At 33.7% G+C, this 17,933-nt stretch overlaps 1 protein-coding gene across 1 annotated transcript in view; it reads left to right on the top strand.

The window, feature by feature from the left end:
• Nucleotides 1–7,835: 7,835 nt before the first annotated feature.
• LOC150108686 (protein white-like) overlaps nt 7,836–17,933 on the top strand; it is a 164,498-nt gene continuing 154,400 nt past the window's right edge. The window contains exons 1-2 of the mRNA XM_090390508.1: nt 7,836–7,862; nt 8,139–8,307. Of these exons, the coding sequence (XP_090246634.1) occupies nt 7,836–7,862; nt 8,139–8,307 (196 nt within the window). The remainder of the gene's footprint in view (nt 7,863–8,138; nt 8,308–17,933) is intronic.

Below are 17,933 nucleotides of genomic sequence, written 5' to 3'. Positions count from 1 at the left end.
CACCCCCTGCTCTTGCAGATTCCTCACCACCACCACCACCACCTTAGTGGGATTGCAAAGACCCGCGCAGGACTGGGGCCTTTTTCTTCTTGTACTTGCTGGCATCTTTACAGTGGTCTACAGCACTTCTCCTGACCATGGTTCTGAAGTGCACCTTTGATCCACGGCTCCTTATTCATTATTTGGAGCTGCCCACTTGGACTTCCCTCATCCGCCACCTGAGGGACGCGCTTGGTAGGAGTGAAGCTCCCCAAGTATTGAAATCTTTACGATATATGACGTGGAAACTATAAATACAAACTATTAAAGAACCACCCTGTTCCTTAAAGACTCGTCGAAATATTAGTGAAAAGAGACACCCATTAAGTTGACACATGTCTTTTTTTTGTAGGGTACAGTATCACAGTACGAACAAAAAAAATAATTAGAAATGAAAGAAAAACTACTGATTTAACATAAATACATTTCGTTGTGGGAAAGAAGGTGGTATGTATCTTGAGTGAATGTTGGAATTTTATATAGCTAATGACGTTGAGCGAACATTTCAGATAAATTAGATAGCCTCTCAAAATTGAAAAGATGCGGGGAGAAGAGAGAGAGAGAGAATTCTATGGCCTGATAAAGATCACAGTTTACGGATATTCGTTTGCTTTAAATCAAAGTCGTGAGAACTGCAGCGTGCGAAACAACTGGAACTCTCATAGAGGCTGAAAAATATGAGGTAACAATGAAATAATATATATATATATATATATATATATATATATATATTCAAATCTGGTGAAAGAGAAGAAACAAAAATCTTAGTTCAAAAACAAAATTCGTCCACTGGACTCACAAATAGAACAATGATATAAAAAATATTAAACATTAAATATTTAATAAAACGTCTTACAGAGAGAGAGAGAGAGAGAGAGAGAGAGAAAGAAAATGTTCTCAGAAATGAACATCATACAATCTGAGTCTTAATAATGTGTGTGTGTGTGTGTTCTTTTAACCAGTGTTTTATCTCGGATTTGAAAATCCTAATTTCCTAGAGAAACCCTGCCATTTTCGTATGATACCGTCTGACTCGCCTTCAGTTGAACAAATGGATATATTCATTTGTTGTACCTTTTCCAAGGATTGGCAAGAATTACTGCTCTTCACTTTCTGTGTTGACATTTACTGGTTGTGCAACTTTATTAAATATTAATAAACCCACTCGGCCAACCAGGCTGGCCTGGTTGGACGAGTGGGTAACGTATCTGCTCTCCAGCCAAAAGGCTGCTGGCTCGAATCCCGCTGTAGACATGGATGCTTGTGATTGTGTGTGGAAATACCAGTGGTGGGCGGCGGTAGATGGCGTTAGCGTAGTTGCGATCAGTTGGTGATTGAGTGTTGGAGACGGAGTTTGTAGAGCTGGTGCCCTCCCTCGATGAGTGTTTGGACTCCCTGGGAGGGGTGAAATAATAATAATAATAATAATAATAATAATAATAATAATAATAATAATAATAATAATAATATAATAATTATGAAAAAATATTTAAACACGAAATCAGCGAGATATTCAGGGTTTCTGCTTTGTCTTCTCTGGAGAAAACCAACGTTTCATGATATATTATCAACCCAGTGAAACTCTTAATGAAAATCATTAATAAAATGTGAATATATTGGCTCTTAGGCAGAGTACGTGTTATTTAAATAGTGCAATAAAACAAACTGTATGTGAATGTACAGTTTCATAAGTTCTCGATAACTTTCGATATCTTTTTTATAGTTTTAAAAAGCAGACATTACTTTATTTTCTACTTATTACAAATTAATGACGGATATTTATTATTATTATTTTTCATTAATTGAGTAAAGACCTTTTTTTACTTTTGTGACTGTCGGGAAATAATCCCAGACAGTCATAAAAATGCTGCGATTTGTAATAGCATTCTTTATATCATTATAAATAATAGCATTCAGTAATATCATTTATTAACACAGCAATCTAATGTAGAATCAGTTTTGACTAATGTGCTGGACAGGTTTCCGATTGCCATTTGTAACTTATGATTTTTATTCTTTCGAATCATTTTGCTAAACTTTATCAGTCAGAATAGTCCTTTGGAATTCAAACTAAGATTTCTGCACAAATTTTCGTACCGACACTCCAAATTTCAAATTTTTATATGAATAAAGTCGGAGATTTATTATTATGGGTAAGGATATACCAACATGACGATTCTAATAGATACGGATTGGTATCGCGCGGATTATAAAATACCAATCCGCACTATTAACATAAAAAAGTGAAGTTGAAAAGAAATATGTTCCACATATTTTCTTATTTTTAATAAAATGCGAATTTCTCTATATATTCATTTTCCCTTGAGGATGTAAATATAAATATTTTATTTCTTTATGAAATCTATATTTCAGTTTTTATTTAATGTCGAATTACATTGTTTTCAATGATAAGTACTTCCTATTATCCAATCTTTAAATTTTACCACTCGGATAAGTTTTTGAAATTCATGACAATATAAACAGATGAACACAGATCAGAGTTCAATAAAGCCATGCTAATCTAAATAATAGATATTTATTAAAAAAAAAAGATAAGAAAGTTAACTCATATATTTAATTCGTTATTGCTTCAATGACCAAATGGAGGGATATAAAAAAAATGTTACGTAGCATTTTTTTTATATCCCTCCATCGGCATTGTCACGAACTCAAGTTTGGATCAGAATACATTCTGTACATGATATCTGAATAGAAATGAGATTCTTCATATCCTATGAGAACGATCTGACCTAATTACTAGAAACTACAGTTAAACGCAAGGTTTCATGTTCGAAATTGAATAGGATTACTATACAATACTTTTTTTTAATTTTTTCAGACTGACCTTCCTTACAAGTAATACAATCAACCCGTCAAACATGTATAGTTATCTCACTTACTTCAAGATAAAATATAAGAACTGTGTGTATGTGTGTGTGTGTGTGTGTGTGTGTGTGTGTGTGTGTGTGTGTGTGTGTGTGTGTGTGTGTGTGCGTGCGTGCGTGCGTGTGTGCGCGGGCGCGTGTGTGCATCTGTGTGTGTGTGTGTGTGTGAGAGAGAGAGAGAGAGAGAGAGATGTAATTCCCAAATATAAGAGATATAAAAGTTCTATAGAACTCATCGGAGAAAATGTATTGCAGTTTCAACGCACGCATTTGGCGCTCTCTTGTACATTTATTAAATTACCTTACTGTTTAGCCATCAAACTGATTTTTCGCTTAAGTGAAAAATCAGTTTGATGGCTGATTGACTTGGTGAACCTTCTAAGTTAGTTAATTGAGCTCTGTATTTTTATCACAAATTTCATATATATCATGGATGTCGCTGTGTAAAGTTTGTAAAGTTTAAAAGAATGGTGGAGAAATTAATTAAACAATGGGGATTTCAAAACAATTATTCAGTTTAAACTCTCTGGACTGGTATTATTCAACATTTCATATCTGATGATAATATTCTGATATATGAGTGATGGATTCAGGAATTTTAATAAGTAGTTTTCACGAGATGTAAAATCACTTTCTCGGACCCTTGAAATTCGTATCAAGAATATAAGAAATACATTAATGAAACTTGCAAAAATCTAAATCGCACGTATTTCGTTTTACATTTAAAAATTATTATTTATTAATCACAACTATAGGTTCTTTCATCACAATTATTTGACTCATTAATTTCCCTCTCTGTCACTCATTAATTAATCATTTAAAAAGTCACCTTTACGAATGCATTTTCTCTGATATCTCATTCAAATAATCTTCGGATGTATTTTGAATTTCTCTGACTGAAAATTTGTTTACTCGATTCTTTCAAATTATTTCTTGTCTATGCCATCTTCTAATTTAATAGAACACTTGCTTTCACTAAACACTTTTCATTCCCTCCAGTATTTCATCCGGCAAAAACAGTCATACTGGCTAACGAAAATCCATCTCAATGGTATACCCTCGTATGCTGTAAGAGGGCAATTTTTTTAATGTTTATTACAATGACCTTCTGTTGTTAAACCAAACATATATTTAATAAAATACATTTATAGTATTCAGTATAATCTTCATTTTGCCTTTTCACTGTTTTTCAAACGTTTGGGAAAGTTTTGCATTCCAGCTAGCATACTTTTTTATTTCTCGGTGTGCTCTGTAAGTTGAATCACTTCAGCAGAGATTTTGCCAAACGAGCATAGGCGTTTTTCAACTTAGCTACCAACCAACGGCTACAATCTTAGCTACCATAGATGTTTATCAACTTGGGAAGCTTGTCGGAGATTGGAGCGTGCATGTCAGGACTGTAATAGAAAGTTGAAGCTTAGAGAGTATATTGTTAAAGTAGCTAGGATAACTCACAGGATTACGGATTGAGGTAGTGGAGAGGATCCAGAGGTGCCAAGATGGTGAGTGGTCTGTGGAATGCTGCGTATGAGGGATAGATTTGAGGGTTTGTGGATTGCAAAATTGGCTGATAGGCAAAAAAATGTGATATAAACATTTAAATTACTGAAAGGATTTTATAGGATTGATGGGAGAAATGTGCAACCATTATGCAAAATGGTTGTACTTGATACAAATAAATAACAAAATCATTGAAGAATTAAAATTCTTTGAATGTCTTTGGGATTAGTATTGTTTTTAAAAACAATATTATTTTTCAATATTTAAAAGCAATAAACAATAATTTTTGAATTTAACATGTTAACTAAAATGGGGTATCAATTTATTAACCATGGGTTAAAAATTTGCTTAAAACATTTTGTTTGTGCTGGTTCAGATGAAACTTCTTGGACTGTTCTTGACCTTGAGGTAAGGTGTAGCTTTATCATATCACTAAACACAGAGGCAATTAGAATCAATATACAGAGGCAATTAGAAACTATGTACTATATTTAGTGTCAACCTATAGCTTTTCGATAGTTCAGATACTTAAAATGAAACATTATACAAAAAGTAATGCTTCACTTAGATGTCTTTTGCCTCTAATTTTCGGGCATAGTACAACATTTTTGCAGAAACTTCCTATAGACGGCTGTTTCAGACGTTCATTCGATCGCTATATCTTCATTCTTGTAAGCTATTATAATCATTAGATTAACTTTCGACTTGTTGAAGTTGGCATTATTTGTTTCTTTTGATGAAGAGAGGTTGGATGTGTGCGAAGTAAGGATTAACTTTTTAGTTCTGTTTCAAATGTTATATGCGTCTTAGGCAAAGGTTCTGTTCAAACCCTGTTCACTTTTTGACTCATAATGATGCAAGAATTCTTCTGGGATCCTCTTATGAGCTGCCTGCTACTCTATGACCAAACAGCAACTTTTCTCTTTTTCAAACTTTCAATCAGAAATTCTGAAAACAGATACGGTTGAGCTATATGAGATTTCATAACATGTTTATCACTGATCGTCTTACGAGCTGATTCCATTAACCACAGAATGTCATCCTTAGCTGTCAATGGCTAAGGATGACAAATCTGTTATCCTTAGCCATTAATTTATCTGTCAACTTTGACATAACTGTCGACGGCTAAGGATGACATACCTGTCACTTCTTAGATAATTTTTAAATTTTAATTTATAAACGTTCTTTCAGCTCCGATTTTTCCTGTAGTTTTCTGTTGCATCACTATGGCTTTCTATCGCTGTATTGAAGAACGGAGGCATGCTTTCATCTGTTTCTACATTGAAAGGATATCTAATTCAAATGACAAGAAATTGGTTAATGAGAACATTATGCAGAATATCAGTTTATATACACAACTTGAATAAATTATGATGCGTATGAAATTATATACATCGCTTTTAAGTACTAAAATTAAGTCACTTATTTTGACATTGGAGTTCCCCTCCCACACATACATACAGTACATATACAATAGATAAAAAAGTTAACGAACACCATTATGTGAGGAACAAACAGCTATGGCGCCCGCCCTGATAAGATGTAGGATCCTTTCGCTGTGATGATTTCAGCAATTCTATAGGACTATTTTCCACAAACACAAGATCGCGATCAATGGGAATTTTGGACCATTCTTTCTGTGGGCATATAATGAGGTCTTGGAATGTTGTGGGGGGTAGACATCCCTTGACTACACCTGACGCTCCAGTTCGTTCCACAGGTGTTTAATAGGGTTGAGATCAGGGCTCTGTGGAGGCCAGTCAAGTGTGGTGAAGTTCATGTCCACAAACCAAAGTATAAAGCATTGCATTGTCCAGAATGTTCAGATGCCTCTCGGAGTTCAATGTTCGTGGCACCACAAACAGAGGTCCGAGGCTCACCAAGAAAAACAGGACCATACCATCACACCGCCACCTCCGCATTTCATAGTTGGGGTTATGCACTCTGGTAAGAGAACTTCACCGGGCATTCGCCACACCCATATCCGTCCATCTGCTCGGTAGAGAGTGTAGCGTGATTCGTCGCTCCATAACATAACACAGCTTTTCAAGCTTTCACTGTACACGCTCTTTGCATCACTGCATATTGCAGTCCTACCATGGAAACCCATGCTGTGAGCCTGTTCTGAATATTTTTGTGCAGATTCGCGTGATCCAGTCGATGCCCGGAACTTCGCATTCAACGTGCCTTTCGACGAATGGAGGTTTTTACATATTCTTTCGTAGCACCCTATGGTCACATTCGGTGAGTGTGGGGGATAGCCCACTTGCAGTTGACTCCCTACGCTTACTTCTCAGTATGAATGTTGACCTGGGATGGCCCAATTTATCAAAAATTTATAATAATAATAATAATAATAATAGTAATAGTTTTAAGCGATATTTGAGATTAAAGTACGGAATAACTCCAAATAAGAACGGTCAACATTCAAAAGGGTCAAGTATCCTTACATAAGGAATCAGTATTAATGTTGATGTATATCAGGTGGAAGAGAACGAGAACTGCCAAGAGGAAAAATTCTATTTGCCTGTGTCAAGAATAAACGAACTCTGGAACCAGCTGAATAAATAATAATAATAATAAAATAAGCTAAGAAAAATTTTTTTAGGTCAATGGCTAGAAGACTATGATGGTCTTCTGCACACCTATTGTCATGACCATTACACAAAGTTATGTTAAGTACTTTTTAAGCGTAACTTTTTTTTTAACAATTATTTTTTATAACGGCAGTGGCTGAAGAAATTATTATGCATATCCAAACATGCAATGCGTTATTTCAGCTTATACTCCAACAGTTAAAAGAGAAACAAAAAAGTATAATATACGAGTATATTCAGAAGCCTGTCTCACTCAGTCTCAGTTTCTCTTCATTCTGTCATATAAACATACCTTTCCGCTATGCATTTTCTACAGATATTTTGATGGTTTGCTCTTCATCAGAATTTGTATCAGTAATTCCTCATTAAGCTTTGAAGATATATTCAGCATTTCATATTCAAACAAAGGATTTTTTTCTACTGATTCCTGCATAGCTTCATCTGCCATCCTCTCGTATTTATTTTCTAAATAGTACAACCTAAAGTTTCAAATATAATATTTATGCGTTTATTTATTTTCAAACTTCTATTATCCACGGTACTCGTATTGAAGGATGTGCAACCTTTCCTGTTTGAGATCCTCCAATAAATAAATAAATAGATAAAAAATAACGAGCTTAGAAACCAACGAAAAGGATAACATTTCGAAAAACTACAAAGAGCGTGAAAAGTCTCCTTTTTATGTATATTGCTAAGAGTTATTGCTAAAGCTCTGACTAGACATGAAAAGAGACTCGTTTCCAGCGTATTTTTTCAGACTCTGTGATCAGATATCTCTCCTCTTGGTTGGCTGAAAAGGAAGCGATGGTTAAATATGGCATTAAATATGGGTGAATACAAAGTGAGTGGTAATATCAGACACAAACACAGCATCAGATGCTGCTAAATACTTGAATAGTTTATCTTGCTGTCTGATAAGTGACATTATACAGATGAATTATGTTTGAAAAAAAGATACTTGTATGACCTGTCTCGTTTATCTAGAATGACTTTGTATTTCATTTAGGAAAGACGTTACTTTCATTTTTTTCACACTTCTAGATGAAAGTCGGAAGAATGTGGTAATTCTTGAATAATCATTTGGAAGTAATCACTTTATTGTATATTTTATCCCCAGGTGGAAGATTTTGATATAAAGAAACGAATAAAGAACCTTTTGGTGCCTAGAAATGAAGGCATAGTTTTAACATGGAAAGATCTTACTGTAACATTAAAGAATTCGAAAAAGACGTTTTGGCAGAGAAATAAATCTGAAGAAAATGCGTCGAGGACTCTCTTATCTGGTGGTAAATATGAATTTTAGTATTAATTGTTTTTTTTAAAAAATTTCACTTTGAATGCTTAGAATATATAAATATACATGTAAGCAAACAAAATATTACTTATTCACTAATTTTAGTTTTCAAATAAATAAATAAATATATATATGTATCTTATTTCATCTCATGTTCATGAGGTTAATGACCTCATTAACCTTATTTTAACAATGAGATCGAACTTTTCAAGGAGCGGATATAGACTCGGACCATAGTTTAGTGATTGCAAACATCAAGTTAAAATTAAAAAGAAATATAACCCCCAACATCAGAATAGAAGAGATACAGCACGAATAATTGAAGCAGAAATAGGAAGAAGGCACAGAACAGTGTTAGAAGAGAAACTTAAAAGTGTGGAGAAAGAAAAACACACGAATTTAAGAGTGAAAAGAATAATGAAGGCGATAGAAAATGCAGTTGAAGAAACAATACCAGAAGAAGAGAAGATCAAGAAGAAATAGATTACACAAGAAACACTGAAGTTAGTACAGGAGAAAAGATTGTTGAAGATAAGAAGGGATACATCAGAACAAATAGAAGTGCAATATAGAAGAAAGTGTAATGAGGTGAAAAAAAGCAGTCAGAATGGATAAGATGAAATGGTTAGAAGCTCAATGCAACAATATAGGACAGTACTATGGAGAGCATAAAACACGGGAGGTATACAAAATGATCAGAACCATTAATAGAAAGTGGCAACCCAAACAGACCACAATTACAGATGAAAAAGGCAAAGTATTGATGAATAAAGAAAAAATTGTACAGCGGTGGACAAGATACTGTAGTGAGTTATATGAAGAAAATCTAGATTCAGATAGCATTGGGAAACTGACTGAAGAATTGAAGCACATATCACCACCAGGTAATGAGCATGGTATGGACATTTTAAGAGAGGTATAAAAAGCAATAGGACGGCTAAAACACAACAAGAGTCCTTACCAGGACTCTTGTTGTGTTATTACTGGAGAAATGATTAAATATGGTGGTAAAAGTATGGTTACAGAAATGCACCAACTATGTAATATGGTATGGAAAGAAGGGAAAATGCCAGAGGAGTGGGTGAAATCAATATTAGTAACATTATACAAGAAAGGAAATAAGCTAGAATGTAAAAATTATAGAACAATTGCCTTGATAAGTCACCTTGGTAAAGTGATGATGATCATATTGACAGAAAGATTGAGAACACAATTGGAAGCATACCCTGCTTCCAATTGTGCAGTTCTGCATCCTGTTTGCTCGTCTGCAAGAGACGAGCAAGCAGGATTTAGGAAGGATAGAACTACAATTCAACAGATTTTGACAATGATGTTAATAGCAGAGAAAGCTAGGAGAAAAAACAAAAACATATATACTTGCTTTGTTGATTTTCAGAAAACATTTGACGGTATTGACCAGAAAGTGACATTAACAGTTTTTTAATCTTATGGAATTGATAAAAAAACTAATAGCTATATTAAAAGATGTTTATCAATGCAGTTGCAGCAGTTAGAAGGTGATGATTTGGAGAAATGGTTTAAAATAAGCAGAGGTACTAGACAGGGAGACCCAATATCACCAAGCATTTTCATCACACATTTAGAAAGAGCAATGGACAAATTGAAGGAAGATGCCAAAGGAATATCTGTACATGGAATGAGAATTAACAATCTCAGATTTGCAGATGACATTGTTATTATTGAAAAAGACGAAAGAGAACTACAAAAAACACTGAAACTGTTAAACGAGGAAGGGAAGAGATTTGGACTTGTTATGAACTTGGAAAAAACAAAGACAATGGTATATGGTGAGAAGAACATGAAACAAAAGATACAAGTGGATGGAACTGATATAGAAAATGTAGAACAATTCACATATTTGAGAAGTAAACTGACATATGACTTGGACTGTAAAAAAATGAAATAAAGATCAGGATTGAAAATGGAAGAACAAGTCTTAAGGCCATGGATAACATCTGGAAAAGTAAAGTGATCAGTCTGCAAACAAAACTAAGAGCACTGGAAACACGCATCTTCAGTGGTGTATTGTACTGATCTGAAACGTGGGTAATAAATAAAGAATCAAGAAAAAGAAGTTTGGCATTTGAAAAACTTGTTACAAGAAGATTCTAAGGATAGGATGGGTACAGAAAATTACCAATGAAGAGCTCTATCAGAAGATACAACCAAAACAGAATCTAATGCAAAAGATTATAAAACGAAAGTTGCAATTATTTGGACACATCTGTAGAATGAGTGAGGACCGGAAGATAAAGACATTTATGTTTGGTATTTTGGATGGTTTAAACAGAAGAGGTAGACTATACAGAGAATGGATTGACGATATAAAAGACTGATGTGGAATGGGTGTACAAAAACTGCGACACTGTGCACTGGACAAAGAAAGGTGGAAGAAGATAGTGAAACAGACATCAGACATTAACGGGCAGTGAGCTCATGGTTCGTGATGATGATGATGAAACAAGAGATTACTTATTCTCTAATTTTAGTTTATACATATATATATATATATATATATATATGTATTTCATCTCATTTTCCCCTCTTTTACCTTGCGGTGTCGAGGGTTTATATCAGGGTCTACACCTGGGCATAGGTCAGCCCTATGCTCCCTGTGTATCCTACGTCCGCAGTGGTGTTGAGTTCTCAACGCCGGTTTGCTTGCTTTGCGGGATGAAAAACCCCAGATGAACCGAGGAGAAAACCCGACTTTCCACGCCCAAGACCGGCTAACTTGGCTTTGCTATTGCTCAGGAAGAACTTTGAGCTCCTCACGTCACCGACGGGAATCGAACCTAGGACACCCCTTCCCCAGGCATATGGTTGCGAAGCGCAACAGCCACTAGGCTAACCGCACGCACGCACGCACGCGCACACACACACACACACACACACACACACGCACACACAGTGGCGCACCCAGAGGCGGGGGCCAAGGGACCCTGGCACCCCCTAAAGAACGAGGGGAAAAAAACACTAAAAAAATTCCAAAAATCTTTTCCTAATTAAAATTCTTTTTTTTTTTTATTTATGCTGTGTCGTGTCTTCTATTTCTATACTACTTATGAATTAGCACTCATATAAGATACCTTATAGCTCTCGGGAATCATGGCCGCTGTGAACAAGGCGAACGAAGTAATGCTTGGTGAACCGAGCGCTATTTCGTTTACCCGTGCCGGGCCAGACGAGATCTGGCATATTATATATATATATATTAAATTAATAAATTTAAATTTAATTAATAAAAAATTAAATATGTTCACAAAAACTTAAAGTATATTTATAATATAAAGATAAATATGTGATTTATGAATATTTGTAATCCCATATGACGAAGAACGACGAATCAGGAATGTTCTTCTTAAATAAATAAAAAAAATAAAAGAAAACGTAATATTTTAATGTTTTGAGTATCTTGAGAACAAGAGTCGTTCCAACACAACACATTATTTCTGAGCAGACCAGCACCTAGGTAGTTGGCCGAAGTAGAATATTGTTTCTCCACACAGTATGCAAAAATGTCAACAAAGAAGATATTTTATTCAAACCATGCAGCATGCAGATGAAGAATTATTCTACAAAAACCCTAAAGATAATCATCTGTTTGATTTGCACATTCACATTTCGGACATCTTGTTTTAATTTAGTTATAATAATAATAATAATAATAATAATAATAATAATAATAATAATAATAATAATAATAATAATAATAATAATAACCCTTAAAACACGGAAGAGACAAAAGCGAAAAAAAACTTCATGCATTACATATGATTTTTTTTTATTTTGTAATAACATGATGAAAAAAATACACTTTTCAGCAATATCAATGGACTAAGAAATTCACTTTTATTCCAGTTATAATTAACACAGGATACTTCAACTTGCGATATGGAATATACCGATAGAGGATATGGTGCACAGTGTTGAGCAGAAGAATCTGGATATTAATGATGTGAGATGAGAACAAAAATCAAAGAAGGATAGAATTAGTACTTGGCACTTGAAATGAATTGAATGATTAGAGAATCAGACTTTTGTATGCTGGAGAAAGCTCTTTTAACTGAAAAGTGTATGAATGCCATAAATGTTGGAGAAGGAGGAGAATATTTGAGATGACCGAAAGACAATAGAAAGCTTATTAATCAAGAGATATGAGTGTAAGGAATGGGATAGAGATTATGACACTTATTGCTCCATTCAGAAGAAAGACTTATAGGCTCGATCCTAGTCACTAGTTACATGAACTATTTCTTTTAGTTCCTAAGTTCTCTTACAGCTGAAAAATCAGCTTTCGAGCACATATAGCAAAATACATACATATAATATACTGGATTGGGATTAAGAACTTATTCTCTCGTTACTCTCTTTTTATTCACTCAGGGAGAAACACATCCATATGATTTTGGAGAAGAACAGCATGAAGATGATCTTCGGGCGAGTGGAAACTATTATTAGTCAACAGATGAGTAGGAGCATACGGTAGAAACCATGACTACTTATTGTTACAATAAGAAGAAAGACTAATAGGTTTGATCCTAGTCATTGATTACATGAACTTTTTTTTCTGGTTCCTGAGTTTGTCTCCACCAGTTATAGCGCCAGCATAAAATGTTTTTAATATTTAAGAGCTGAAAGATTAGCTGTAGAGGGCACACAGTGATACATACAAATAACATACTGCATTAGGATTACTACTCGAGATAGAGGCAGTTGTCTACCACTTTTTGTTGTTATTGTTACCCAACGTTTAGTCACACAGCAAGAAACACGGTCATCTCTAGTGATGATGAAGGTGGAAATTGGCGTAAACACCTTTTCAAAATTAGTGCTAAAAGAGTGTCGTTAGTTCGTTTGAAAATAAAAGGCGATATGAGACATATTTTTTAAATTAAATATCATTAGGATTTTAGCAAGTTTTCCTGTATATAATTTATAAACGTTTTTCCAACTGCTGCTAAGGCAAATAATCCGAGTGGAACCAAAATTGAAATTAGGTAAGATTATGAATACCGAAGTTGAGTAAAATCAGTAGAGAGAGAGAAAATCCAGGAATAACTTGAGTACGAATTCGCTCACAAAACAAATCTGCTAATTGCAATAATAATAATAATAATAATAATAATAATAATAATAATAATAATAATAATAATAATATTTTTATTATAATTTATGATTAGATATTTAAATTACATGTGATACATACATGCATACATTTGATTATATATGATACATACATTACATTACGTGCATTTGATTCCATATGATTCATACATTGCATTACATTACATGCATTTGATTCATACATTACATTACATTACATGCATTTAATTACATTAATACATACATTACATACATTTGATTACATATGATACATACATTACGTGCGTTTGATTCCATTTGAGTCATACATTACATGCATTTGATTACATATGATACATTCATTGATTACATTTTTTTTAAATTCAATCCTTTTTTATTATTAAAATTATGATTACATATTGTGATTGCATATTTACAACACATAAGGTTACATTTTTACAACAGGTTTAATTCAATTTTTTTTTTTTTGCAACAATGAAATTCGTACAGATTTTTCTTTCTTTTCTTTTTTTTTTGTTCTGTATAATGCATTAACGTGGTTAATAATAATAATAATAATAATAATAATAATAATAATAATAATAATAATAATAATAATAATAATAATAATACATCATTTATTCATTTAAATGAGTTATATATATATATATTTATAATTTTGATTTTAACATATTTAAGCGCTGTAACTACAGCGCTTAAATATGATTGATTTGAGAAATATGATTGACTGAGAAATTCGCGCACATGCACACACACACGCACACGATAACTTGGAATATCTTGATGCGTCGCTGAATTAAGTCTGATATTGTGTTTCATTAAGTTTATATGTATTTAGGGTTCGTGTTTCTTGTTCATAATATGTCCTTAGGGCTTTATTCAGGCTATTGTAGTTTGTAGGGTTCCTGTATTCAAAAGGTTAATTTGTTTAGCATGTATGGGATGTAGAAGTTTCATGTGGCCTTTCCGTAGTGATTATTGTATTTATATGTGATATACTTAGTTCTCTGAGGTCTTGTTATACGGCATGTATTTCTCACTTTCCTGTGGTTCGCATCGAAATAATGTTTTAGCAAAGCTGCATAGTGACATACGTGTTTTGCTGTCAGTATTTTGTGTTCTGACATCGCAGTATATATAAAATTGATATTGTCTCTTTGTTCCCAAAAGATCATTTTTATCAATTTGTACTGTAATGACATTAATGTATTTAGTTTGTAGGGTGCACGGAAAGCATACGTTGTCATAGCGTATCTTAGTATATTTTGGCATAGTACTTTGTATATTAGTGTTTTTAGGTGTGTGTGGGAACTATGTATTTTAACCTGTAGAGCTTGCCAGTTATTGTTCGAAATTTGTTGTGTAGATGATTTATATGGCTATTCCAGTTCATATCTGCATCGAGTAAATTCCAAGGTATCGTATTGTTTCAACCTGAGTGATTGTAGTGGTTTTACTGTTCTGTGTGTTTTTTATGTTGGAGAGTGGATGTTGGATGGTTATATATTTCTTATCAACTGGTCGAATCAGTGGATTTCTGAGTATCATTAATTTTGTCTTATCTGAGTTTAGGTGTATGGAGTTTTTGGTGAGCTAGTCTATGAGCAGATTTATATCATTTTGCATATTTGTTTGGGCTATGCTTGCGTTATTATGAATGGATATTATAGCTGTATCGTCTGCGTATTGGAAGATCTTGCCTTTGAGAGGTAGCTGATTAATATCATGCGTATTAATGTTGAATAGAGTTAGGGAAATTATAGCTCCCTCTGGCACTCCACAGGTTAGTTGTAGCTCTCTACGACCCGATACGTGTGATATGCTTTCTATTTTGAAGGTGGTTTGTAAACCACCTGTGAAGAGGCCCGTCTATTCCAATATGCCTCAGCTTTTCTAACAATGTTTGATGTGTAAGTGTATCAAATGCTTTAGTTAGATCAATAAAGACTATCATGGCAATTTTGTTTTTGTCTAAGGCAGTATTAATTACGTCTGTAAAATCTTCCAAGAGAGATGTTGTTCCCTTATTTTTCTGAAAAACGTATTGTGTTTTGGTGATAATATGAAAGTTCTCTGTATATGCTGTGAGTTTCTTTAGTATGATCCATGATCCTCTTCATACTTTGATTGATAATTGGTAATGTTGCTATGTGTCTGTACTTGCTGATTAAATTTCTTTTTCCATGTTTGATTATGGGTGTAATTATGGCAGTCTTTAGCATACTTGGTATCTGTCCTGTTTTAAATATTTTATTTATTAATTTTAGTAGGATAGGGCCTAAGCTAGTTGCGTGTTTCTTGATATCCTTAGGTCTTATACCATCAAATACATCAAATACATCAAACCTTTGTTTGGTTTGATTTGATGTATTATAGAGAGAAGTTCTGCTTCTTCTATGGTTGGGAACCATAAAATTAAATTAATTTTCCTTATTTCCAAACTCGAGAAGTTTGGAAATAAGGAAAAGAGAACGTTTATCAAAGAGTTCTTTGTCAAGATCTACTAAGCTGGCTATATTCTCTAAACCTTTTTCTAGTAATAAATTTACGGAATTCAAATAATAAGACGCACCTGTTTTTTTTTTTTTTTTTTTTTTGTCTGTTCAGTTCATCGTCCGATTCTGCCTCTGCATCCTGCATATTAACATCAGAAGCATCCGAAAACATTGGTTATTGTTACGGGCTTATCTTGGGAATTACACTGGTGTTATTGATATGTTGGACCTAACGGAAGTATCCATAACTAATGACGAAGCGACTGCTTTCCAAATTCCAGGCTTCCACAACATCTTAAAAATAAAGATTACAGATTTTAAAAATTTTCGATCTATACATTTTTTATGGCTAACTATTTTAAAAAATCACTCACCAGGATGAAATAATTTAGTTTCCGATTTGAAACATTTTACAGATTTATTTTTTAATGGCATACTACGCTATTTCCAAATTTACCGACAAAATTTATGTCGTCTGCTTTACATAGCATTTTGCTCATCATATCTCGTGCAATTGTTTTCCTTACTTTTTTATTTTAAATTATTTTCCTAACCTTTAATCATGAGTAAAAGATTATGTGAGCAAAAAACAGAAGTGCGAAAATTACTCGAAAAGTAATCTGATTAGAAGAAAAACTTGAAATAATAAAGAAAAATGAACGAGGCGAGTTCAGAGCAAAGATAGGACAAGAACACAAAAATGGGTGAATCAACTGCTGAATACAAATAGAAACGTAAGGCTGCTTGAAGTTCATCATGCATGCACTGAAAATCAAAGTATTATAATGATTGAATTAGAGAGACTTCTTTTTACATGGATCGAAGATTGTAACCAAAAACGGATCCCGCTAAACACTGGCCTTATTAAATCAAAAGCATTGTCTCTTTGTAACCTGGAAAGAAAGGATTATCAATGATGGAAAAGAAGAAGAATTCCAAGTTAGTGCTGAGTGATTTGAAGATTTCAAATAGAGAATTAGCCTACATAATGTTCTAATCACAGGCGAAGTTGCAAGTGCAGATAAGGACATATCCAGAGATTTTGAAGAAAATTGTGTAAGAAGGGGACTATTGTGATCAACAAATATTTAATGTCGATGAAACCGGCCTTTTTTTGGAAGCGAATGACTTCCAAGACATTTCTAGCTAAATCAGAGAAATCTCAGCCTGGTTATAAAGTCTCAAAGTCGAATGAAATTACTGCTAGCAATATGCGAGCCGTTTGGAAGCACATTCCTCCACATTGTGCAAATTCTGCCTACTAAATTTAGATGCACAGCGGGAAGATCCTGGAGAATATGAAGAAAATTTAATCACTGACAAGCCCAAAGAAGTTTCACAGTGATTAAATTTTCTTCATTTGCAGAAGAGGCAATGAGGCCATACCGTCAGTTGTAAGAAAAAAAGAAACAGAATGCTCGCCAAACTACGTTAGCTCAATTCTTTGTTAAGATGCAGAATAATAAATTTGTATTCTGAATATGTTTTTGTCTTTCAGCTTCATGGTTTCCTTTAACTAGGCCCTGCGACATACCCTAATTCTTTTATAAAAAAAATTAAGGGTCAAAAAAGAAATCTGTGGAAGAATTATACATTTTCCCATAGGTTATTATAATCGATTAGTACGTTTTCGATTGATGCTCCTGTTTTAAATAACGCATTAGGCGCATTAATTGAGGGATTGCTGTATATTCTTTTATAATAGCAACAGTTTTATGACAAATAAGACAAAGGGGATTATCCTCATTTTCAATAAAGAAGTACCTGCTGTTCCATTCATCATTAAACATTCTTCCTTCATCTGCAATTTTATGTTTTCTTGAACTCATTTTTGAAATTATTTTTAAGAAATATATATCCTCTGAAAATAATAGTTGATTTATTGAATTATATTAAAAAACGGACCAGGGAAAGTGACTGAAAAAGCGCGCCAAAATATCGGTTTTCGTCGGATGAAGTCGCCTGGTTATCCCCACACATGATGACTCACAAGGTT

Source organism: Typopeltis vanoorti, chromosome 3 (assembly GCF_054136105.1).
Source record: "Typopeltis vanoorti isolate ZY-2024b chromosome 3, IOZ_Tvanoo_1.0, whole genome shotgun sequence".
NCBI lineage: Eukaryota > Metazoa > Arthropoda > Arachnida > Uropygi > Thelyphonidae > Typopeltis > Typopeltis vanoorti.
The sequence above is the reverse complement of the archived record's forward strand: the minus strand, read 5'-3'. Positions and strand labels throughout refer to the sequence as shown.